Genomic DNA, 25,251 nt, shown 5'->3' with positions numbered 1-25,251 from the left:
TCCAAATTGGAGCAATTGGGGACCTGGAGTGCCTAATTTTGTCACAGCCCAAATAACGGCCCAGCAAGCGTGGAGATGGTGCACATAAACTGTGCAGAAAAGAAGCAACTGTGCATCCATTCATGTCAGGAGGTGGCAATGACAATCACAAAGTATTCTATAGTAAGACACAGTGATTCGATTTGATTGAAAAAAAACTCCTAGTATTTCTCCTGTATTTGTGATGTTATATGCTTAGCCCATTGAAGACTAGTCCCGAGTATGCTCGGGCAGGAACTGTATCTTGGGAAATGTATGTTATAGCAAAGATCAGCTCATCTGCAACGGATTATTAAGACTGCAACTACCTTCATAAAAAAAAGGGGGGGAAAAAAAAGAAAATGTATTTCACAACGTTTAGACAGACTGCATTACTCATCTCATCTGCACAGTTTAATACTTTAAAGGACACTTTGTTCTTTCAACTGTTTCTATCATATCAGGGACTTGCCAGGAAGGGGGGGGGGGGGGGGATTATTACCAGAGTGAATGCAGGTTTCTTCTGGAAAAGTGTTGAATGAAACAGATGTCTCCAAATTCTGTAGATGTGCACATCAACATCTATTCTGGGTAGAATCAAATATCCTCATAAAACAGACCCCTCCTCCCCACCCCCCCCAAAAAAAAAAAAATCAAAAATCAGCAGAACTCAGACTTAGTTGACAAAAGAGAGTGAAAAAGGCGATACCATGGACTAAAGATAACTATAGTAACTTGTTTGGACAAGTACAGTCAGCTCTGAACACATAAATAAAGTTTCAAAGTTACATGTGGTCTATCAACTTAATATAGACTGTAGGCAAACCTTTATTTTGCTTTTTCTGCACACACAACTACATTGGTAGTACCTTACATCTATGAATGATCTCCACAAAATACTCATATCTCATATAAGCATGTAAAAACATATTTAAGTGTATCAAGAAAGGGCCTAAAATTGGCCTTTGAAGCTGGTTTCTCTACACAGATCTTAGATATTTCCAGTACATAAAAATCATTGCATCTCCTGATTGTTTGACATCTATTTTCTTTTTCTGCCTTGTGCATGCTTGTGCCTCATCCTTTGATGGCTAATTACCCAATGCCAGTGCTGTGTATAGAGAGAGTCTGGCCAACCTGGTTTTCAGCCGAGCTGTGATTGGTCAATCGCTGGTCCCGTGATCACGAGGTGCCATGTTGTTACCCAACGCCACGCGCACCCCGCAGTGGCTATTATTAACAAACGAAAACACTGCGCATTTACGTGTGAACGCACATGCGTGAGCACACTCTTGCTTGGTAATGACCTCTGTGCTTATCAACAACATGGCGCCCATTGTTGCAGTTGACTCTCTCTCTATACAGGACTGCCCAATGCCTTAGGAAATTGTGCCAGGGATAAATGGATGCATGGGTTGTTGTTTTTCCTCTCATACAAAGTTTGAGAAAAATTAGGTACAAATATTCCAGGTTTTTTTGCCTTATCAATATTACTAATGCAGCATAGGAAATATTAGAATTGCAAATATTTGGTTCTTGACGAAACCAACCTTTCAACAGTGAACCTTTACTTGGGCAAACTCCGAAATCATCTGATCGTTCTTGTCTGAGTATCTAGATTGCAGATATAATATGATCATGAATACTCTTTTGTCTAGATGTATGTATATAAATATGGAAAAGGATAATACAAGTAATCTATTTTTCTTGCTAAAATAGGGTCAAGGGTACTGCAGCCAGGCAGAAACTCTGTGGTTACTGGGGCGACGGCTCACGCTGGTTACCTCCAACCAGCTGGGGCGGGTGGCCCGACAGTGGGCCCATGATGGCGGGACGTGAGCGGGCCAGGGGTCCCGAGGCAGTGGGCACGTTGGGCCTGATGAGGGGCGGCGGTTGGTGGAGAGCACTGCGTGGATGCAGAAACCTGAAGAAGATGGGGGAAGGGTACCAGAACTGATTATATTATTACCTAATGCTGATTTCAGGACCAAAAGAAGATATCGTAATGTGTTTTGATTGTCAAGGGGTTTAACTTATGAGCTGCCAAGATGACAGCTAATATGGTACTGTATATGCTTCATTAATTCCAACTTTAAGTATATTAGTTCAAGCACACAGTAAATGGGATTCAAATACTCTTGTAAGAAGCATTCATGTCCTGTGGTGACATTGGAAGGCTCTTGTCACAGGGGGAGGGGAAGGGGCCAAATGGTGAGAGTACAAATATTGCACATCAGTGAGGGTATTAGTAAGACTTAGCCATACAGGTATCTTTGGACCAGTCTAACACACATGAAGTAATGGCCAAGGGTGTTTGAAGTGTTTCAAAGGTACTGGGTGTGCGTAATGATACTAATGCCCAAACTAAGGGATGTGTATTATCTATTTGCTTTATAAAATGATGAAGCTGATCTTTGTTGTTTCATAAATTCCGCTGCATGCCAGATATTTTCACGAGGAAACAAAAACAATGTCATTGTGCCCGTTTATATAGGCCTATCATGCATCGCGACATGAAAGTGCCGGTCATTATACTTTGCTACCAACCGGTTATAAGCAAAATTATGTGTTAGGCAAAATACAGAGCTGATCACGTGTAATGCGTGCAGACTACAGCAGACAATATTAAGTAGGTCAGTCACTTTTGCTCATTTACAGTAGTAACAAAGGCCCTCTGTCGCATGTAAAAGCACTCACGCAAGCCAATCATTGAAGCATCCAAATAACCTTATGCCGTGGATTGAACACTGGAGTTATTCTGTGTCCACAAATTTAACATCATGCACACGCTTCAAACCGATCATTTAATTAGGATCTGCTCCATCATTTTATAACAGCTATTGTTGGCCAACTCTGTGAGAATCACAGGCTTCTGCTTCTGACTTTACCTGGGCTGCTGAGTCTGCAGAGGTGGAGGTTTCTGGGAGGCCGGAGTCTGTGTGGGTGCGGGCGCCGGGGCAGCAGTAGGCCTCAGCAGAGGGGGTGGGGCACTTGAGATGACGGGGACAGCCAGTGGGGTAGACACGGCCGGTGAGGTGGCAGAACTGCTGCTTGTTGTCTGTGGAGTGGGACACAAATTTGAGTCAGATTGGAAGATGCGGATGGGCAGGGGGGAAAGATGTATGGCCAGCTGAGAAAATGTTGATGTCGACTTGTCGGTATATGCCATCATTTGAGAGAAGACAAAGGGCAGTATGATATAATATCTGTCGTTTTAGACCTTGCTGCTAACTCTCACATTTTTTTAACACAGCATTATATAATTTATGTGTATGATTAATGGCTGAGGCGGCAGATGTGTTGTAAAAAACAAATAGTGTACCCTATTCACTCGTGCAATCGAACAAGATTGCGCATTCAAGCCTCTTTGAATATGAATAGCACCTCATCCTTACCTCATGCGAAATCTTAATCCATTGTACTTGTGATAATTCCCTATTTGTATCATGATAAACGACATAAGCCCATCCTCACTCGCTGCCCCTCCCCCATCCCCTTTCCTTACCTCCATGGGCTCCCCTCTGGCCTTCCTCTCGGCCTCGTACTCCTCCAGCACCTGGTCCAGGTTGAAACGCCGCCGGAACGTCACCAGGAAGGTGCGGCACTGTGCTGCATTCTTGTTGCCAATCACATCAGCTACCGCCTGGAAGTCCTGCCCGTACTTGCGAAAGGCTGCATGAGACAAGGGGAGGGTGAACGTGAGAAAAGTACAATCGAGTGAAGGTGTCCATGAAAAAGGCAGTTTGGGTTGTTGTTGTTTTAAGTATGGGTGAGGTGGGTGAGGTTACACATGTCCCTAGGATGACAAAATCTCTCATCTGAATTGGCTTACATTAAAAAACTTCCTCACTCAATTTTGAATATCAAAAATACTGCTTTGAGTTTTAGAATATTACAATTACTTATTATGTAATCCTGCCCGATGTCTCTACATTATTTGACTTTGCCATTGATGTTATTATGGCAAAATATTGCAAAAGATTTTTTTTTGCTCTCCTGAAGGTTCTGAAATTCTGATATTTTTGAAGCATGAGGTCTTGTCACCCCAGGGACGACATGCAACAATGGACTCAAAATCACTAAATTTAGAGCAAAACGACAGACTGCATTTACCAAGCATCACTTCCAGCATCACTGTAGGAGAATGCAAATGCTTCAATCCTTTGGGGGTTTTAAAGAGAAACATAGAAACAAAACAAGCAAGCTGAAGACGTGGCACAGAGTAAGAACGAGGAAAGACGCAGATATATATATATATGATTCATTGTCGGTGCATTTTGTCCACGAGTATACCACAATCCCAGTCGAGTGCTGCAATTGACACGTTCATTACTTCATTGATCACTGCTCGACAAGAATTGTTCAGGCACATAACTGTTCAACCCAGCCTGCTCCACGCAAAAAGGGCATCGGCTTTGGCATTTGCTGCTTCATACCTTGCACTGCCAGCAGCTGCTCATCGTTGGTCCAGCTGGACTTGTTACGCTGGGCCGGATCCTGAGGCCTCAGGGTGTCAATGTCCAGGAGCTTCTCTTTCTGCTGGCTCAACATCTGCTTGTTGCCTTGAAGCTGCCAAAAAAAAAATGGGAAGACCATAAATGAAAGGAAGATTATTATTTTTTTTTCTTTTTTTTTCCCTCACTGGGATATTTATTATTCTCTTTCATCTATACACATATTACAACATATTTCAAATAACATCATGCTTTTTTTTCGAATTCAATACAATATACATCAAGAAAAAAGGTGTCTAAAAAGACACCATTTTTTCTGAAACACTTGCAACTTATGATTATGAAAGGAAGATTATTACCTCTGCCAAGGAAGGAGGTTATGTTTTCATCAGCATTTGTTTGTTGGTTTGTTTGTTTGTTTGTTTGTCTGTTTGTTTGATTGCTTGTTTGTCTGTATGCAAAATAAGTTGTGAACGGCTTTGAATGAAACTTTCAGGAAAAGTTGATAACGACACAAGGAACAGATGATTACATTTTGGTAGTGATTCAGGAATTTTTATGGATTTTTGGAGGATTTATATCTTTTGGCAGATAGGGTCAATGAACTTGGGAGTTCAAGCAGTGTGTATTTGAGGTTTGCATATGCGTTCTAAAATGTGTGCTCTGCTCGGGTGAGGCGTTACATAACTGGAAGCTCATGACCTAAACAAAAGGCTTCTACTCGTATATTGGGAAATTGGGCAATTTGCAGTATGTACATATGGATGGAAATAAGCTGCTCGGCGGAGGTCTTCGCTCTCCGAGTGCTTTTCTAGTTCACAATTGTGACCATTGCTGATGCTATTTCTTTCATGATTTTTCTGCTTCAATGTTAAAACACGTCCAGACAGATTCTGCTAAGTTGCTTTTGCATAATTTTCGCAGAGCCACAATTGCATATGGTAAGCTATATTTAATTTAAAGTCATGTAAGCCTTGACGACGCATATGTGCACATGAACATTTTGGTCATCAGAGATTGTCTATTGCTCATTTTTCTTTTTCATTAAGGAAAGAGACAATTAGCTGTTTTGTCAAGAGGTGAAATGCAAAGGTGTTTGTAATACTTCTATCATTACCAGGTAAGTCAGAAATGCAAATTGGTTCAAACATTGCATTTACATTACCATGAAGTCGAAATTATATACACCTATGTATAATAATAGAGGCACTCTTAATAAATTGGCTTAAAATGCTTCTAATTGCTAATTTTAAGTAAAGAGTAACTGGTTCTGTTTTTCAAACAAAATCTCTACATTTGTGAGTTTGCAAAAAATCTCCTCACTTGTCGCTTCAAGTTGACTATGTCCGTGTCCAGGGCCTTGAAGATGGCGTCTGCCTGGGCCGTTGCCATGGCGAGCAGGTCCTCCTTGTCCACGTACATCCCCTTGGGAGGCTTCTTCTTCATCCTCATGGGGTGGTGACGGTGGTGCGTCTGAATCTCATTCCTAACCGGACCAACGTGTGTGCGCATCACACCCGTTCGCCTGCCGTGAAAAATACACATAATCCGGATATGTTTCAATATGCCACTGGTGGTCATACACATACACTGTGGCTTGTATGATTATGTATAACTGAGGACCCACACAGCAGAAATTTTAGTGGGCAATTTGGTACCATTATCATTTCAAACTTGGTAGTATATATTGGCAAAACTGGTATCACAAATTCAACGCATCTTCTAATGCCCAGATGAGCATTGATCATTTCCCAACTAATTTTAGCATGAGTAGCTATCAAACAAACCAATGCAAGAAAATTTTGAATGCACACACATACCAGTCCACATCTGAGTTTTCTCTCATTTTTCATCATTCACTTGAGCAACGAAAAAGTGCTTCATCGGAGAGGCTGCGTATTCCCTTCCATATGATCAATAAGCAGTTTGATGGTGAGAATGGCAGCAGAAGGAAGCACACACTGTCAAATTCAGACATACTGACGGAATGCAATGAAATTTGTAGCATTATTCATATGATGTCATCTCTGGAGAAGTGACTAGATGTCAGACAATCTGAAGAGTTCCTTTGTTTCTCCTGATGGGCTGACTTTTTCTTTCCACTAATTTATCTTACTGTTCACAATGAGGCAACATGATATTTAATTTCTTCTTACCCACTGCTGGTTTAGGGAAGACTTTAATAGATGCCATCAAAATACAGGGTGTACGTCACGAGACCGACACCCACGAGTCATACAGCCCACTAGTCATACAGCTCACAAGTCATACAGCCCACGAGTCATACAGCTCACAAGTCATACAGCCCACCAGTTATACATGGTTCAAGATCTTTAATTGTGTTTGCGTATGTGAGTGTTTGTGAAAAAAATAAACAAAATTCAGTAAAAGTGCATGAGATGTGTCAACATTACTTCGAAAACGGCAAAACACCCTCGTTTCCCTATCTGCAAAGCCCATACCGGTATACCTACTTAGAAAAAAAAATGATAAAATGATGTGGACATTCAGATCAACCAACTAGAAAAATACCCAGGTATGAAATGAAGTTCACTACAAGAAAATTATTCACAAAATGGTCAATGTTGTAGTGCACACCTACTTTACATGATATGGCGAGGGGGGGGGGGGGGGGGGTAGTCATCTGCAAAGGTGTTGAAATAATAAAAAAATCACAGAAAATAATGTAATCGTCAATTAAGGCAGCGTTAAGAATTCAGAAAAAGAAGACGCATCAATGAATGTAACTTTTCTATTTCATGAAAATACTGTTTTGAAAAGAATAATGTTACAAACACAAGCTACTGAAATCAAGGTGAATCACTGCGATTAAAAAAAAAAAGGTTTTCATCCGTTGCATTTCATACATTAAAGTTAAAGAGAAAATTGAAAATTAAACTCTAAGCAGGCGGGTAAAAGCAGACAGAAAGGATATCTAATAAGATCTACTTAACTTGTGAAGCTAGAAAGAAAAGGGCGAAAAAAAATTTAGATATACTGTCCACTTTCTAAGTAGCAAGCAGGAAAGCCTATTAAATATAGCATAATGAAATCTAAAAGTAAACCATTCATTGTTCTTGTCCTCTATCACTTTTTCATTCCATTTTTTTTTTTTTTTGGGGGGGGGGTTCCTGTGAAGAGGACAATTCTATTAAAAAAAAAGAAAAAAATTTTAACAATGTTGCTCCCCGTAGCGTGACAGAACTGCCCCCTAAAAACCACGCGTGTAGAAATACATAATACTTAATGTCGTTGATATGTAGATGGTGCTGTTATTAGTTAGTAACAATCTCTCGCTCCACAACGTAGCGAAATTGCACCCGCCAGTATGTAATTTTCCCCTTAATGGAACACCCTGTACAGGTACATATTTGTAATTGACATGAAGATGGCACTGTTCATCCTGTCGGTCTCGTGAGCCTTCTTTGCCTAGTGTCAGTCTCGTGGGCTTTCTTTGCATAGTGTCGGTCTCGTGAACCTCTTTTGCCTAGTGTCGGTCTCGTGAGCCTTCTAAGTGTAGTGTCGGTCTCGTGGGCTTTCTTTGCTTAGTGTCGGTCTCGTGAGCCTTTTGTGCCTAGTGTCGAACTCATGGGCTGTGTGACTCGTAAGCCGTGTAACTCATGGGCTGTATGACTCATGGACCTATTGTTTATGTCGGTCTCGTGGACCGTATGACTCGTGGGTGTCGGTCTCGTGGGATGACCCCAAAATACATACCTCCAGTAGCTGTAGCACGCGTTGCACAATTGTCCTTTTGGGGTGGTATGCAGCTGGGTAACTGAACTTGCACAATTCCCGCAGACATTTTTTCCCAATGTTCCATCCTTTATGTTAGAGTGTAAAAGGTAAAAAGAAGAGGCACGATAGTCACAATAATGCACTAAGAGCACCACCAATGCATGTACCAAACGCAGTCCCTGATGTCTTGAAGGGATGGTATAGTAATGGTGGTGATGAGGATTGGGCTTTTAACTTTTAGCGAGATACCAAGAACGCACTTATGAAATAGTACAGGGCATACCATTCTAACATCAATTCAAAATCTATTTGATGAAAATCCGTTTTGGAATGTCTGAGACATCCAAAAACAAAGTAAAACAACGCGATCGTAATAAAAGGTGGGTCCCACCTTTTATTAGGATTGCTCTGTTTTGGGTATCTCGGCCATTTCAAAACCAATTTTCATCTAATAAACATTGAACTCCTCTTGGAATTACATGCTCCTTCATATTTCATAAGAGGTTTCTCATTATCTCACCCCAAAATGTTAGAAACCTGAAATTAGTTCTCAACCAAAACTATACGTTCCCTTTAAGCCTCGTTTGGCTAAAATTAAGTAGAATCCGTTCTCGGAAATGGGCATGTTTCCACAAAATTTGTCCTCTTTTATAGGTGCTTGGAGAGCAGAACATGTAAAACCTCTGATCAACGTCACAACATCTCCAAATCCTGAACGTAGAAAGTCACGCTTGCACAAAGTTTTAATACTCATAAAAATCACCAACAAAGATAATTGCCTCATTCCACACAAATGTAAAGCTTGTCCCTAAATCTGTCACCTGCTTTAGTGGTGACAAATATATTGGCAGCTTCTCCAAGAGGACCAGTGCATCAACACAGAGAGTGGGTCGCAGGTGTGTGTACCATCCCTCATATCCTAAGCCAATGTATAAATGCAAGGCTTGGATTGTAATATTGCATGTATGATGGATATTGCAAAGTACATTTCTCATAACAAAATGAGTGTTCAGTGACAAAATGAAGGGAGGGTGTAGGTTGTGCAGGTACGACATGCTTGCGTGTAAAGTATTCAAGTCAACAGAGAAAACAAGTGGTCGGGGGAAAGCTATCTGGACATAGGCCAGCATTTGCAATGCTAGAAAAAGGACACAGTTGCCTGATTGTGTCTTGTCCATGTAGGACAAATGAGATGTTTGTCACAAGGAAACTTTCCAGGAAAACTTTAACATGTGACCTAAGATGACCCCTAACCTTTCCCTGCGACCTCAGAAAGCACCATAACATGAAGAATCCCAAAGTGTCTATCAATCAGACCAAGGTTAGGGTCACAACTTCAGGAATTGTTAAAAGGTTGCTCATTCAAACAGATTCTGGTAGACAGACTTTAACATTTGAGATGAACAACAGACAGCGAATGACAAATGAGTGCCATATGTATCTTTAAGTCACGCCTCCACTTTCAGGGGGGCGAGACCATTCAAAAAAAAAAAAAGACAGAAAAAAAATGGACAAGGAGATAAATGGGTAACCAAAAACACTGTGGATTTCCAGTACGGGAAGAAAGAAAGCACAAACACAAAGGCAGCCATGGAGTTGCTGGAGGAAGCTAACGATAGCTGAAACTCACATAACAGGAGACAGACAGTAGTCTTGGCACAATGCTTTTTAAAGGAGAAAGAACTAAATCATGATTAAATCGGTTTTAAAGGGATGGTACAGTTTGGGTTGAGATGGGGATTCAGGTATTAACTTTTTTTGTGAGGCGACTATAAATCGCTTAAAGGAAATATTGAAGAGCATAAAATTCTAAGAATAATTAAAGTTTATTTGATGAAAATCGGTTTTGAAATGGCTGAAAAATCCTAAATCAATGAGGTCCTAATTAAAGGTGGGAGCTCCCTTTTAATAGAACCACCTCGTTTTGCATTGTTTGGGGATATCTCAGCCATTTCGAAAACCGATTTTCATCAAATAAACTTTGAATTTCTTTTAGAATGAAATGCTCTTTAATATCTCATATAATTGGTTTCTGATTATCTCACAAAAAGTTAAAACCCAAATTTCCATCTCAACCAAAACTATACCATCCCTTTAATGACTGCTTAGTGCTCTAACTGCTGGTCTTACCTTTGTTCCCTCTGCCTTGTCAGTGTCCATATTCTCAGTTTGCTCCTCTTCCTGTGGCTCTTCTTCACCACTATGGGGGGGGGGGGGGGGGGGGGGGTAAGGAGGGAGGAAGAAGGGGAAGGGAGGGAGAGGGGGAGGGGAAGGGGGAGGGGGTGTTAAGGAAGAAGAGGAAAGTTCACTCGGTATCAGTACTCATCTGACAATGAACACAATAGCAGTAAAATCTACCCATAAATGATACATACTTGATTATTTGGGTTTCCTTTATTGGCTTACACTGGGATCTGTTTTTCAAAACTCACTCTCTCATAGGATCTCCTACAATGACTTATGGAGGTCCATCATGTTGCACACGATTCTGAAGTCACAAAAAATGAATATTCTACAATGGCGAAGTATGGTTTGTTATGATGGATTAATGAATATTCACAGCTAGGTGCTCGAAAATGACATACCACTTTGGCATCAACTTCAATTCTCAAGAGAATTAAGTGACAGATTCCATGTTATTCGCTTGGCAAGTAGCCACGGTTGGCGAGTAGGTCACAATAGAGCTTGTGTTTTGACTTAACCTCATCCTTGCAGTAAACATTTAAAGGGGAAATCCAGTGAAATTAAAAGTTAGTCTGACAAGGAAGGAGTAAAATTTTCTTTGCACAACAATGAAACTCTGATCAAAATCAGATGAAAAATACAGAAGTTAAATTGAATTTTTCAGTCTCGTTAATTTTCTTATGAGACAGTTCTTGAATAGTCAATATGAATATGCTAATAGTGAAGTGATGATGTCATCCCCTCACAACTTGCCATATAGTTTACATAAGATTTTTGAAATTTTCAGTTTTTCATTCAAATGCAATTGTGCCCCAGTCTCAAATCCTGATATACATGACTGATCATTATTTTGAAGTTATTCAACAACAAATAACATTATGGTTTACACTTTAATGGCAGAAAAATTGAATTTTCATCATTATTTTGTACATGATAAATGAACAATTGTCAGGTGATGTCATTAGCACACTCATTTGCATACATTTACATCAACTGTATGAGAATTGCTTTGCACAAATTAGCAAAACTTCACAATTTCATAATTTACCTAACTTATATCCAATTTGTTGATCAAGTTTTCACTATTTTACTTACAAGATTTCACTCTTCTTTTATGACATAAGCTTATAACTGGCCTGGAATTCCCCTTTAAGTCCTTTGAAAGTGACTTTGGACATGGTAAAGGAATATTCATGGAGCACAACCAACCTGCCATCTTTTTTCACAGTCTCACTGGTGGTAGACGACTTGCCAATCTTTTTGTCCATGAGACTCGTGCGTGTTCTCGTCTTCTTCCACTGGTAGTAGTACTTCACGAGGCTGCTGATGGATTTGTCAGGTAGCTGCAGGAGTACAGTATTAAGATTATAACACATTCTGCTATACCCAGGGAATCGACTATGACATCAAATAAGCACAGCTTTCATACGCTTATTGTTTCTCTCCACTGTGATTTGAACCATCTGGGCAGGTACCGTCTAAATATTCTTACAGATGTGCTAAATATCTTCACATATGCCTTTATTTGATCTGTGTCCATTACAAGGGTCACACAACACATAGGCCCCTACCCATAAATCATGAAGCCTTCGTAAGTTTGACGGATCATCTTCACAGATACATCTCTCGAACTGTTTTCTGAGATCATACCGTAATAAACCAGGTTTCACACATGACCTGGTAAGCACAGTAACATTGAAATACAACAAACTCAAACATATGCCATGCAAATGTATTGCCCTTCATTTACATTTTGATGAAGAATTCTTAATCTTTACCACTGACCACAAAACAACTTTTAATCCTTTCTGCACAAAGGAAATATTTTCCAATATTACCTAAAATACAACTATCATTGGACTATCTCACAGAATGGAATGCATGGCAAGTTAGGTCTGCTAATAACTGGTGGCATTTGACCTTGACCTTAGAACTTTCATCCCAGTCATTTTCAGCAACTAGCATTTCTAAAATTTCTCATCTCCTTATATGAATCTGATAATATTACCATTTTACATTCCTAGATTTCAGCAAGAAAATTATATTTTGAACCAAAGTATTGTGACCTTCGACCCTCGACCTACTACAACCTCAATCTATTTCTAACCTGTTATTCCTATCCTTCATACCAACTTACACTACTACTGGGCATTCTTTGACGAAGTTATGGCTAAAAATGACCATTTTTGGCCAAATTTGAGATTTCAAATTTGAGATAATTTGGCCAAAATCTACTGAGCCGATCTACACCTCATGTTGCATACCTGAGCCAGACTCCACAGAAATCCACTGCACTGCTTTCTTAAATCACAATAACAAAATCTAGGTTTTATGGACAGACTGACTATTTGTAAAACACATAGCCTCTGGCCCCCCCCCCCCCCAATAAAATCATGCACACATTCAACACAACAAACAATAGTACAAGCTGTGTGAAAGTTTGTTTTTTTTCACAATCAGCCTAACATTTAGCTTTCATGCATAAACTGATGTCAAAGTGAGTGATGTAGATGTTAAGTCAAACTAAAAATGTTGACATTTTCACTCCATCAATGTAGGCTTCACAAGCATGATAGTTTACAGAGATTTTTTTTCTTCATTTTCTCGAATCGTAGTTAGTATTTTGCAATGCGCATCAGCCTCCTCCAAGAATTACACTCACCATCTGGCGGATGCGGTGGAAACTCTTGCCATGGAAGCTGAATGCCTGCTCAAACAGGACCCGGTCCTCCACCGTCCACTCGTCAGGGAATGGCGTGAAGTTGGGCAGGTCGGCCAGGGATTTCTCCACGCTGTGCTTGTGCCAGAACAGCATGCCCAGGGCCTGCTCGGTGTTGTAGCCAAACTTCTCTTTCGCCACATTGATGTACTCGTCCACTGGTGCGGTATATAATGTCGATACATTTATCAATTTCTTTCTTTCTTTTTTTTCAGAGCTCTGTCAATGCAACATCAAGGTTTTTTGTTTTGTTGTTGTTGTTTTTATAATCTGATTACTTTATATACCAGTACAATTGTACTACATAATTCACATACATAACACTTCACAAATCAGGTCTTGTCGAAAGAACAATTCTGAGAGTGGTTAAATCAAAGATCAAGAAACACAAAAATGGATTTAGAATTTAAAATGTTGCCTTTTAAAAGAAAATTCAGAATTTCCCACATGATGAGCTTTGCTTATAATATCACATGGTCTTACTTTATACTGCTCAGTGATTGATCATAATGCAATAGCGTGATTAATGCAGAGAGGATCAAAATCTTTATATTGTCTGCAGTGACATCACATCAAGAATACAAGTGTATTGTATAATTCCAGAAATTGACCGGCTACTGATGGGGCTAGAATGAAATGATGTGTACAATGTATGTAGACCATGTAAATCAACAGATACTGTAAAAGTGGATATTTTCGCGTGACTAGTTTTTCGCGCTTAGCCGGGTTAGAAGAGTTTCGCGTGTTTTTAATTCCGCGGAATCAAGACATCACGCACAGGAACATATGGCAAGCAAAAATATTCGCTTGCTTTTATTTTTGCGCTAGTTTCGGGTTGCGCGAAAAGCGTGAAAATTTTACCACCGCGAAAATTTCCACTTTTACAGTATTGCCTTTGACAGTCCCTTGCGAGTTTTATGTCCCTCTCAAGACAATATTTTCCTTCATTGCTGTGCACTTTGGGAGAATATAATCCTGCTGGGGAAAATACAACTCTGGCAGGATTGTCACATGCTGTATGATACATCTAAAGAAGCAGTGTACATGTATGATAAGTACAATGTCATATAGTTACCATACATGTGACCATCAGTTGACTCACAAAAATTACTGGTTACAATGCAAAAATACAAGTAGCATGTGCAGTATTTGCAATAAAACTACTGACTTTTAATTTATTTTTGTGGGGGGGGGGGGAAGGGGGTGTAAAGGATTCATATGACAGATGATAATGGTGAAAGATTCATACACATGTAGAAATGTACATGATTGAATTCACACCATTCTTGTTTAATTGGAGACATGGAGACATGTGGTTTTGCAAACCATTAACATTTTCTTTTTTGAAGTATAATACAGTGCATCCAATAAATCACATAGATGTAAAACACCTGTGAGGGTGAAGAATTGTAGAAACTTGATAGACAAAATTTACATATTAGTTACAATTAACAAAATGCAATATCAGCACCGGCACTCATTCACTCAAATTTGCATTAGAAGCTGTAGCACATATACACACATTTATACAGGTTTGTAGTTTCGTACAGTGTTAGTTCGAGGGAAAAAAAATCCTCTCACTAAATATCAATCCATCACTGCAAATTTCACTCAAACACTTTCACATCAAGAATTAAAGACAGTCAACTGTTGTGCCACAATTATTGTGGTGTAAATAGTGTGTTACATCTGATGGGCTCATCACAGCAATATACTGTATGTGCACCTGCCAGACAACACACATTATCATGTACAACACCCTTTGTCAACGGTCCTATCCTTCATTAAAGTTGTGATGTATGTTTGGCAATTCTCATAAATCCATATTTTTTAACTTTATTTTTATATGACACACACACACACACACACACACACACACAAAAAAAAAAAACTTGACTTGACTCATACATGTATTTTGATGAAGTTTAAGGTTGCCAATTTCAACTGAGTTTTTGCTTGTGTGACAGAAAATGATCATTGTATTTTCTAATGAGTGACATCCTTGTCTTTAACAAGATTTTGTAGTTTCTAACGAGTTTAAAACCTCAATTACATCAAGAATATACACATACAGGAATGCAGGGGGGAAAAGAATGATTTCTTTAAAAGTAATATCTTATTACTTAACACTAACTAGGCCTTGAATGGATGTACAATATACACAATGTTGTGTAATATATTTACAAATGATTTTTTTTTTACTTTCAAAGTAAATATAGGACGCTATCCTTAGCAACTATTATAATATCATCCCATTAAAAATCATGTAACATTTTATAGTATTTTACAATGTACAAGGAATATGACTGCAAACATGGGACAACTTTCTTTCTGAGCAAAACAAGAGTTAATCTGAACAATTTCACTCTTTTGGCCATGACTTCACTTCTTGCGTTTGATCTAATTGATATAATCGTCACACATTATCAATGAAATTTTGCACAGTTCCTTGCAGCACAATTGCTATACCAGTGACATTTTGCAAACTGAAGTAGTGTGTCAAAGGCAATTAGCATTGCTATGTGGTGCCAGGAAAGTTACTGGCAATTCAGTTGTAATACCCGTATCGTGATCTGGACCATAACAATTCTATAATGTGCAGACATAACCATGTGTTCAGGCAGAACCTGTGTGAACGCATGAGTACTTCATCCAAACACGTGCGAGCAGTTACAGTGTACATAAAGAAAAAAAAATGTGAGAGTAAAAGAGGTGAATCAGAATGCATGGTGTAATAAAGTCTGTGCCCTATTTGAGCATGAGACAAACTCCAGGAATAGCACAACGACACTCACGTTTCGGGTCTGGAATATCTCCGTTTGGTGTCCATACTAGGAGAGCCTCTGGTCTGCTATCCCCACGTCTTCCCACAGGAACATCTAAAAGACAGAAGGGGTACAAAAAAAGACGTGGACTTGTTTTATGTCAGAGGGTCAAATCATTTATGCAATGGCTGCAGGTCCTTCATGATGTTTTTAAGTTCATAGCAATACATGATATATACACATTTGAATTAACTTGCACATTTAAGCAACATATAGATATTTACATCAATGTCAAAACATGACACATACATAAAGTGTGTATGAATACTGTTATGCATATTACCAATAGTTATTTTATGTTGGTAGTTATTAACATATTTCAGTGCATGACGATACACTGGCATATGGTATTTCACAGAAATTACAACAATGCCTGGAATTGTAAATTTTGTTCCATAGAGATCTAGCAAAGGGGTGGTGTAGAAAATTTGAATTGACAAACCTAATTTTCATCTTTCATTTGTAACTGCCACGCCGGGGTGGGGGATATTAGTTACAAAATGGTTTGGAATCATTGTCATGGTTTATAACTAATCCTCTTCGAAGCAGAAAATCTGAAGAATTTACTGAAAACCATCGCTTGAGACAAACAATGATTTCATGATGACTAACAGTTCATTTAGTAAGTATAAACTTGCAAGAGTTGCAAATTTGGGGTGATGCATAGCTCTGATTGCATCTCTGGGGTTATTTTTATCCCTTTGTGTCATCATATTGTGGGGCTTTCAATAACACATTTTGGAACTTGATCTCTCGACAATTGTACTGATCACAAGTGAATACCTTAATGTAAGAACGGCTGAAGTCCAAATTTGGCTATCATCTTTGTAGACCCCATTGCAAAGTAATGCAGATATGAATAATCATCATTACGACAACTGTTTTACATTTCATTTTTTATATATTATAATACTCCCACAACTGAACAATTAAAGTATTTTACGGATGTAATTTGTTGGGATATGTCAGGCAGAGGTATCCATTTTCAAGAGAAAAGATAAGCCATTTCTCACATTGCATACAAAATAAACAACGCATAATTAACATACATGTATGAGATGCAATATTGTCATGTGTTTTCAATTTTGCGAATATTGGTCAACTAGCAAAATTCATGAGCTGAATGATACAGTAGCAGTCCTATGCATGCAACAGAAAATCTCTGCCACTGTTGTAAACACATCTCTGCAGAGTATGTTTAGTTTGCATAAATGTAGCTGTAATCAATTTGGACATGTAGTCCTTCATGAGCACTACAATAACTGACCCCCTCATCATCTTTCGCTTCAGGAATACAGTGTTGTAAAAAAAAAAAAAGTAGATAATTTCACTTGTTGCATGATTTCATGTACAGTTTGTGAATTGCATAATAGCCCATTAATTGTTCAGTATTGTAATTTTTACATAAAACCTGAATGTATTTCAGCCTCAGTAAACCACATCAACTCAATTCAAAGCAATGCTACATCAGTGCATCAATTTTTATGTGATAGCTTCACCATTGCATGCACCATGAAGTTTAGATCTCCTTGACCTACACTGTATGTCTCACAACCTGCAGTGGATGTGTAGCCTTAAAGGCCGTGTCACACCAGCCTTGCGTGCGACTTGCAAAGAACAATTTTGACCACCCGGAGGTCCCCGTAGATGATCCGCACATGACAGTACCTAGCATGTATCTCAAAAGTAGTCGCCCGGAGGTGCGCACCTCCGGGCAACTACGCGCTAGATACTGTCAGGTGCGGACCAACTGCGGAGAGCTCCGGGGAGTAAATTTGTGTCCCCGCAAGTCAAGCCGCAGAAGTTCCCCCGTACGGTATGACAAGGCATGAATGAAAATTGCAAACATTCTTGTTCGCCCGCTGAAAATCTTCTACGTGCTGGAAACTACCTCCTCGCCACAAGCCCGCGTAGCTTGCCCGGAATGGTGTGACACGGCCTTAACAATTGTTGCATTTTCTAAATATTACTTCCCCAGTATTCTTGAACAGTTTACACACAAAATGGAGAGAAAGGATTAAAATTGAAGCAATGTCATGGTTGTGTGACCACGACGATTATTCCAAGGGGTTGACTGAAAGCCTTGCACGATAACAATTCGAAAGACAGAATGATAATACTTTTCATATTGATCAGTGTCCTCGTACATTCCAGCTTTGCTCATCTGATCCTTAAAAACTACTGATTTTAATCACATTACAGAGCTCTCTCTCCTTGTGGCAATATAACTACAGTCAAACCTGTCTTAGCGGCCACCTGCTTATAGCGACCACTGAAAACTACCCCATATGAAATTGCTGTATTATAGACCCTTTCTATAGCGGTCACCTGCCTAACACAGCCAGCGGGCACTCATTTTGTATCCCGTGGTGAATATCTAAATGTGTAAAGCAGCCACAATAAAAAAATATAAAAAAAAACTAGCTGCCAAAACTGTTACATCAGTCATGAATACATTGGCTTTTACGTTCATGGCATGAATTCTACCGAGTCCTAGCTCAGTCACAATCACACAGACATGATTGACAAACGCAGAGCCCTCTTTGCCATGAAAAGCAATCTTACCACTAACTTGACTAGATCTAGGCCTCAGTAATGCCACCCTGAACATGCTACAAAGGCAAAGCCAGCTCCGAATATAACACCTTAGAATTTTACCAAAATGCCAACTAAATAGTGACTAAAATCCCTTTTAATAAGGACAATGGGATATTGTCTGGGTATTGTTTGTTGTTTACATCAGCTTCCCACATTATCCATCTCCTCAAACTCACTCATGAACCCCATTCATGCAAAACTGGTACAGTTGTATGAACCAGTTCCTTAGGTTTGAAATATTATTTTGAAGACTTACAAAAATTCAAGAAAAAAAGACATTATTAATTTAACAATATTTTATACCTAAATATATTTCATCAATTTAGTAACACCTTTATTCTAATTTAAAAGATCTAGATTTAGAGATCTATCATACCAAATTTTTCATTTAAGTGATCGAAACTGTCGCGCCCTGAGACGAACAATGTCAGTGTTCGCATTTTCAGCCAATCTTTACACACCAGCTATTGTCTTCCAATACTATACAAGTGTTGAAATTCAAAAGGGCCACCGACCTGTCTACAGTGGCCATCTGTCTACAGTGGCCACTTTTGTCATTTCCCATGGGTGGCCACTTTAGACAGGTTTGACAGTATTCATCCCTTCAAATATTCAACCCATTTCAGTCATGTCAGTTGTGCAAAGCCAAAGATGGCTACTGAGGTACTCCTATAACAAAACTGATTTCTGTGACTTGTACTGTGACAGTTTGCAGAAGAGTTAAAAAAAAAAAGTAACATCTGCACAAAGTAGCCATCTATACCACTGTAGGTTGTAGCTGCACAGAGGTACCTTGCATCTAACTATAGGTCATAGCTATGGTAATCAACAATGGGGACAAGAGGTAGAGATATACATCCATTCACCTGCACAAGCCTACCTATTAAAGTAAAAGTCACTGTTGCATATTCAAGTTTTAAAACACAGTAACTTATGTTGGCCATAAGGGGCGGGGGTGCAAAATCTAAATCTCAAAATATGATTCAATATATTATGCAATGAATCAGGTGCACTGCTCTGTCAGTGCATAAATCAACTACTGTAAAACATGATATATTCGCGGCATGAATTTTTCGCGAATTGGAGCCGACGACCTGTTTAGCGGCATGAAATTTTCGCGAACTGGAACTGGTATTCAATGCATATAGTGTAGAAAAGAACTTTCGCGTGCATTTTAATTTCGCGAATCTTCGCGCTCGCGAAATTCGCGAAATTAAAATGCACGCGAACATTTCTCGTTTTACAGTATTGTTAGGCATACTGATGCCCCCCAGTTATGGCTGAATATATAAACATAAAACGCAGCACCCAAACTGAATCTAGGTCTATAGCACAAGGCCTACTAAGTTAAAAATCAATAGTCTTGCCTGTCTCTCCCTACACAACTACATGCCCTATATATAAATGTTTGCTTGTTTATGCTTTTGATACAATGTGTGATTAGAGGAAGAAAAAAGCTGCAAATAGTAACTACAAATATTGCGACATTGTTCATTTCACTTTGCTAAATATGCAAAGAGCAGATCACAACTCACAAAGATAGGTTGAATTTCATATTCAAGTAATTTGCTTCAATTTAAGCACAAGCTGAAATTTCATTTTGTTGAGTGTCAAAGAGTTGATATAAACTACATGTACTCACAAAAAGGTAGCAATTCTGTTTCAGATGATAGCAGAAATTCATTTTGCGCCATAATATTGTCATTTAGTACTTACTGTGCCACTCTGAGTGTCAGAGATTTTATGAGACTCGACACAAGGAAAGTCAAAAATTCTAAGTCAGATCATTAAAGCATTAATTCCTGTGGTGCCACACTGATTTGCTCAATATAACTTGTAATGGAGGGTGTGGCATATTTGTGTTTGTAAATTACTAGCATGGAGAATTCCAGGGGAGAATTGCCACGTTCACGTCGACTTGCCGTTATCATTGTCTATGCCTGTGGAGTTCACCAGATTGTACTGTATGCATGAATGCTTCCTCTGTGCAGGAAATTCCCCACACATCCCACTTTCTCTCATTTTGCCTATCTATAGATCATATTCAACCACTGTTGTTCATCTATTTAAATGTATTACGTGTCTGGTACAGTAACTGCAGGAATAACAATTTGGCAATGGCTGAACCAGAGCTACCAAGTCTCACACATTCTGCGTGAGACTCAAGCATTTAGGGTCTGTCTCATGATCTCACGCATGGCACCCATTTTTCTCACGCATCTGGTGAAGTCTGCAATTTGGGCCAAAAATAAGGAGCATAGCTCAAAGGATTAAAGTGATAGTTGCAATTGAATGTATATTTCCCTTTTGCCTTCAAAATTAGTAAAAAATAGTCACTTAAGTATGCACCAGATAGCATCATTAAGAGCTAATAATTAAAAAAAGCTCCCTACCATGGGAGGGGGACACCCTCCTCTTTCGCGGGCGCATGGTGAGCATGCGCGCGTGCACCGAGACGCCGAGTCATAAAAATCTCACTCATAAAAGTTTTTTGAACTTGGCATCTCTGCTGAAAAACACAATGGGCACAACAACAGCCAAGTTTATGAAATGTTTGGCTTACTGGTACAGCTTGTACATGTACTTCCTCTGTCATCATGTCTTTGTTTATAAAAAGAATTTTAAAAAAAATCTTCAGCAACAGCAGGTGTTTTCTTAACAAGGCCACAGTTTACAAAGAATGTGATATTTTAAACTTTAGAAACCAACATGAAAACAACAACAACAACAAACACCCATCCTAATCGGTTTTCATGCCTTTGATGTTTAAAAATACATGTAAGTTTGAAAAACCTATTGTATACAACATTCTGCTTGAACATTCATGTTTTTTTTTTTCATACTCATTTACAAGTTGTAGTGACTTACATTGTAAATTACACGCAATTCACATTTTTATTGCTTTTTAGTACACAAAGCCATAGAAACATACCCATACATGACTTTGACATTCGTGAGGGTAATATGGTTGCCTAAGGCTAGCTGGCATGTGGGTTTGTTAAATATGTATTGTTTATCATGGGACATATAAGAATTCAGGCAAACCTATGCAACCACGTAATGTTGACTAATCAGCTAAGGCACAGCAAAATGCATTACAGTTTAATTTGATGCTCACAATAAATTTGGTTTTCAAATCTTTTCTTTAAAGGCAGAATATAAAATGAATGAGAAATTTTGATAAAAAATCAAGGAGTATAAGCAGGAACAAAGATCTCTAGCTTTTGTATTTTGAAACACATTTGAAGGCAAATACATGAGAAGAAATCAAATCCTCTGTCAGTTTCTCATCTGCCTATGATGAGTGCAACTTAGAGAATAGAATTTTTGCCATCGCATAGAACCTCAAAGAAATAATAACAATAAAAAAAAATAAAGAATCTGATCCTTGCAAGTAAGGTTTGACAGAGAGCTGCATTGGTATTAATTCCATGCTTGCTTGCTTAAAACAGTTCAGCCAAAACTTACTTAATTGATCACTGGGCTTGTAAACTCTTCAAATACGGTACCTGCTTGTTTCTAACTTTGGACAAGTGTGCATGTGCCCATTTGTGTGATTTTTTTTTTTTTCAATGGCCATGTCTTTTGTAATTTTATTTTTTACTTTTGTAGTGACTGCTACTTGAAAGTGGAAATTTTTGTGCATTTCACACGTAAACAGAAACCAGTTTGAAAATAATAGCACTCAAATATTTTTGCTTATTTTTTGTTCAATATGTAACACTATTTAATCTTATAATTCTGCAGAATTAAAAACCACACAATATTCATCTTCCCGGCAGGACGCATAAATTTACTCTTGTGAAATTTTCAACTTTTACAGTTACCTAAAGGGGAAATCTAGTCCAAAATTAAGTTAGTATGATAAAAAAAAGAGTAAAATCTTACGAGTTTAACGGTAAAAATTTGACTGAAATCGGATGAAAAACTAATTTTACTAATTTCTGCAAAACAGTTCTTGTACAGTGGATATATGCAAATGAGTGAGCTGACCTTGTCATAACCTCACAATTTTCCATTGACCATGTACAGAAAAGGACGAAAATTCAATACTTCTGTCATTAAAATCTGAAGTATGATGTTATTCCTGGTTAAGTACCCTAACTTCAGAATAGTGAATTTTAGTTAGATGCCGGTATATCAGCATTTGAGCCTCGGACATACAATTGCATTTGAATGAAAATTTCAAAATTTCATGTACAATCTACATGGCAGGTTGTGAGGGGATGAGATGATCACTTTGCCATATTGACCGTTCAAAAACTATTTCCTCAAAAATTAGCGAGACTTCAAAATGCACTAACTTCCTTATTTTTCATCCGATTTTGATCAAAATTTTACCGTTGAACTTGTAATATTTTACTCTTTCTTATCAGACTAATTTATATTTGGACTGGATTTACCCTTTAATTTTGGTAATGTCCTCATTAGATGTTACAATATACATTCAGAATTTTTTTCTACACAAAAAAAAAAAAAAAAATCATATAAGATGAATAGGGACCTATGAAATGGGCCTGTATGCCTATGGCCTACCATTTATTTTTTTTTCTTATTAAATGGTTATTTAGAGCAACAATTCACAGCATTCTTTAAGAACTGATTCTCATAGGTGTTAGATTTTATTTCATAACTACAGGAACGATCACTAATTAATGCAAAAAAAATAATGTGAATCTGCTGAGTTGCTCTTCATGAATGACTAACGCTAGAATATGTTCGTCGATCACTCGGCCCAAACAAGTAGTTCATAAATGACAACTTTGCGTATGTGTGTGTGTGTTTACCTGTTATATGTGTGCACTATTTATATCACAAACAATAATATATGAAAAAAAAAATCAGGATTACTGCAATGAATTTTAACTCAGTTTGCTGGCCACGTTCATTTAGTCCAACTCACAAATTACCAGTACAGTATAGCAGTAGGCCCTAGGCCTAGGGAGTAGGGCCTATGTGGAAGGATGCTGCAGAGGCTAAACATTGCAATAAATCTGCATACAACAGATCACCTATGAGCAATTAAGAAATTAAATTCATGCCATGCACAGCACCAACATTAATACAATTTCTCTCCTCTGATCAAAACATGCCAGTGTTTCATTATGATGACAGTTATTTGACGTAGAATATTAATAAATGCACAATATCTACATTTTACTTTACGATAACAAATATATAGGAGTCCGTCCCCCAATACGCCGGGCAAGCTTTTACCATTCGCCTTGTATTTAATCTTCGCCGAGACACACACGGGGGGTTTGCAAATTAAACCATGTATAGAGCTATAAAATTCAGCATATTACGATTTCTCCAAAGTTGATAACACATGATTATTCATTCTCATCATATTGTTCATTACTGCACCGAAGACAATGACTGATAGTATCAACCACTCCAAGTAATATAAATGAAGAAATACGTAGTCGCATTCTCATAATTCATCCAACAATCGGTTTTGGTTGTGATCGATCAAAATATTCTGTCGAACTTACCCGGTTGAATGTCGGGAATGACCGCTTGATACTCGGCTCCAACACGCATTCCAGGTTCTGTGAAGAAAATTGGAGCGGAAATTAATATGAGTATCACAGCCTGATCACAAATTTACAAAAGTGGAGTTGTTGCAGATTTATCTTTATTTATCGAGCAGCTTACCATTTTCATCTTCCCCCGAGCTACTTGTCCCGCTCTCCTCAGATGGGTGTCCATTCGAGTTGGCTCCCCCGGAATTGGACCCATTGGAGCGATGATTATGTTCGGAATTGCTGTTTCTCTCTACCACCACCATTATGGGACAGGATTCCGTTGACTAAGTATTATGGCGCACAACTATGAGAAAAATTGTCGCTAAAATGATATATGTGGACAGAAATTCGATGATCGGGAACGGTAGATATCCAGTCCCGAACGGCTGCTGTCTTTGTCTACACACACATACGGCATAATACACACACCGTATACCGGTAGTTTTGTGCGTTTCACATGAATATGTGCGCGTGTGTAGTACTGATACGTGTGTAGACCATTGAAGCAGAACATAGAGAGTTGTGTGTGCGTGTGTGCACGTATCATAACCAAACCGAACGCGGTACCGTAGTGAACGTGTATTGATGATGAGAATAAGCAAGATAATTTTTGTGTGTTGTGTGTGTGTGGGTACGACGAAGGGCTGGCGTTCACAAACGCACTCGTGTACAGAACACTGCAAAGGCAGGGCTAGCTTACCCAACTAACACAGTCAAATATCACTCCGCTCTTTCAATTTCGAACATAAATCACATTTTATTGACACAAACATGAATTTTCCGTGCTATAAGTAGTCAAACTTATTCTTCGTTCAACCTCATGGTGGAAAATTACCACTGATATATCTTATGAATTTTACAAATTAACGTGGCGGACGAACATTAGGTGGTTAACAACATCGTGAAGTTGCCTTGTCAATGATAAAATAAATAGCGTGTGCCCATGTAAAATAATCAAATCAGTTTTGCAGTGGAACAAACATAAAAATGTATGCGTTTACAACACCAGCATGTAAAGGCTGAGCTAATTCACTCTCCGAATCCCAATTTGGTATTGTAATGATACAAAATTAGAAAAAAAGTTTCGTTTCGTTCTCTCACACCCGATAATTACAGAGTGTGGGCACCCCCGTATTCTATTCATTTGCGGTTTGTGGTGGACGATCGCAGATAACCAAAGCCTTTAT

The 25,251-nt window shown here is 38.6% G+C and overlaps 1 protein-coding gene across 1 annotated transcript; it reads right to left on the bottom strand.

The window, feature by feature from the left end:
- Positions 1–1,378: 1,378 nt before the first annotated feature.
- LOC139712755 (REST corepressor 3-like) lies at positions 1,379–24,456 on the bottom strand. The gene is made up of 12 exons (XM_071624550.1): positions 24,195–24,456; positions 24,032–24,088; positions 15,909–15,992; positions 13,057–13,271; positions 11,604–11,737; positions 10,341–10,410; positions 8,190–8,296; positions 5,796–5,997; positions 4,455–4,587; positions 3,524–3,690; positions 2,907–3,076; positions 1,379–1,942 (listed from the first exon to the last, which is right to left on the bottom strand). Exons 1-12 carry the CDS (start codon positions 24,325–24,327, stop codon positions 1,774–1,776), a joined length of 1,641 nt encoding a protein of 546 aa, XP_071480651.1. The 5' UTR covers positions 24,328–24,456; the 3' UTR covers positions 1,379–1,773.
- Positions 24,457–25,251: the final 795 nt, after the last annotated feature.

This window comes from Diadema antillarum, unplaced genomic scaffold, assembly GCF_040938485.1.
Source record: "Diadema antillarum isolate AM-2024a unplaced genomic scaffold, OU_Dant_1.0 seq00001849_RagTag, whole genome shotgun sequence".
Classification (NCBI taxonomy): domain Eukaryota; kingdom Metazoa; phylum Echinodermata; class Echinoidea; order Diadematoida; family Diadematidae; genus Diadema; species Diadema antillarum.
The sequence above is the reverse complement of the archived record's forward strand: the minus strand, read 5'-3'. Positions and strand labels throughout refer to the sequence as shown.

Coding starts and splice junctions, on each gene's coding strand:
- LOC139712755 (XM_071624550.1), bottom strand. CDS start 24,327: ATGGTGGTGGTAGAGAGAAACAGCAATTCCGAACATAATCATCGCTCC. Junction 24,089..24,194: donor CTCGGGGGAAGATGAAAATG/GTAAGCTGCTCG, acceptor TTTTCTTCACAG/AACCTGGAATGCGTGTTGGA. Junction 8,297..10,340: donor ACAAGGCAGAGGGAACAAAG/GTAAGACCAGCA, acceptor TCTAACATAAAG/GATGGAACATTGGGAAAAAA.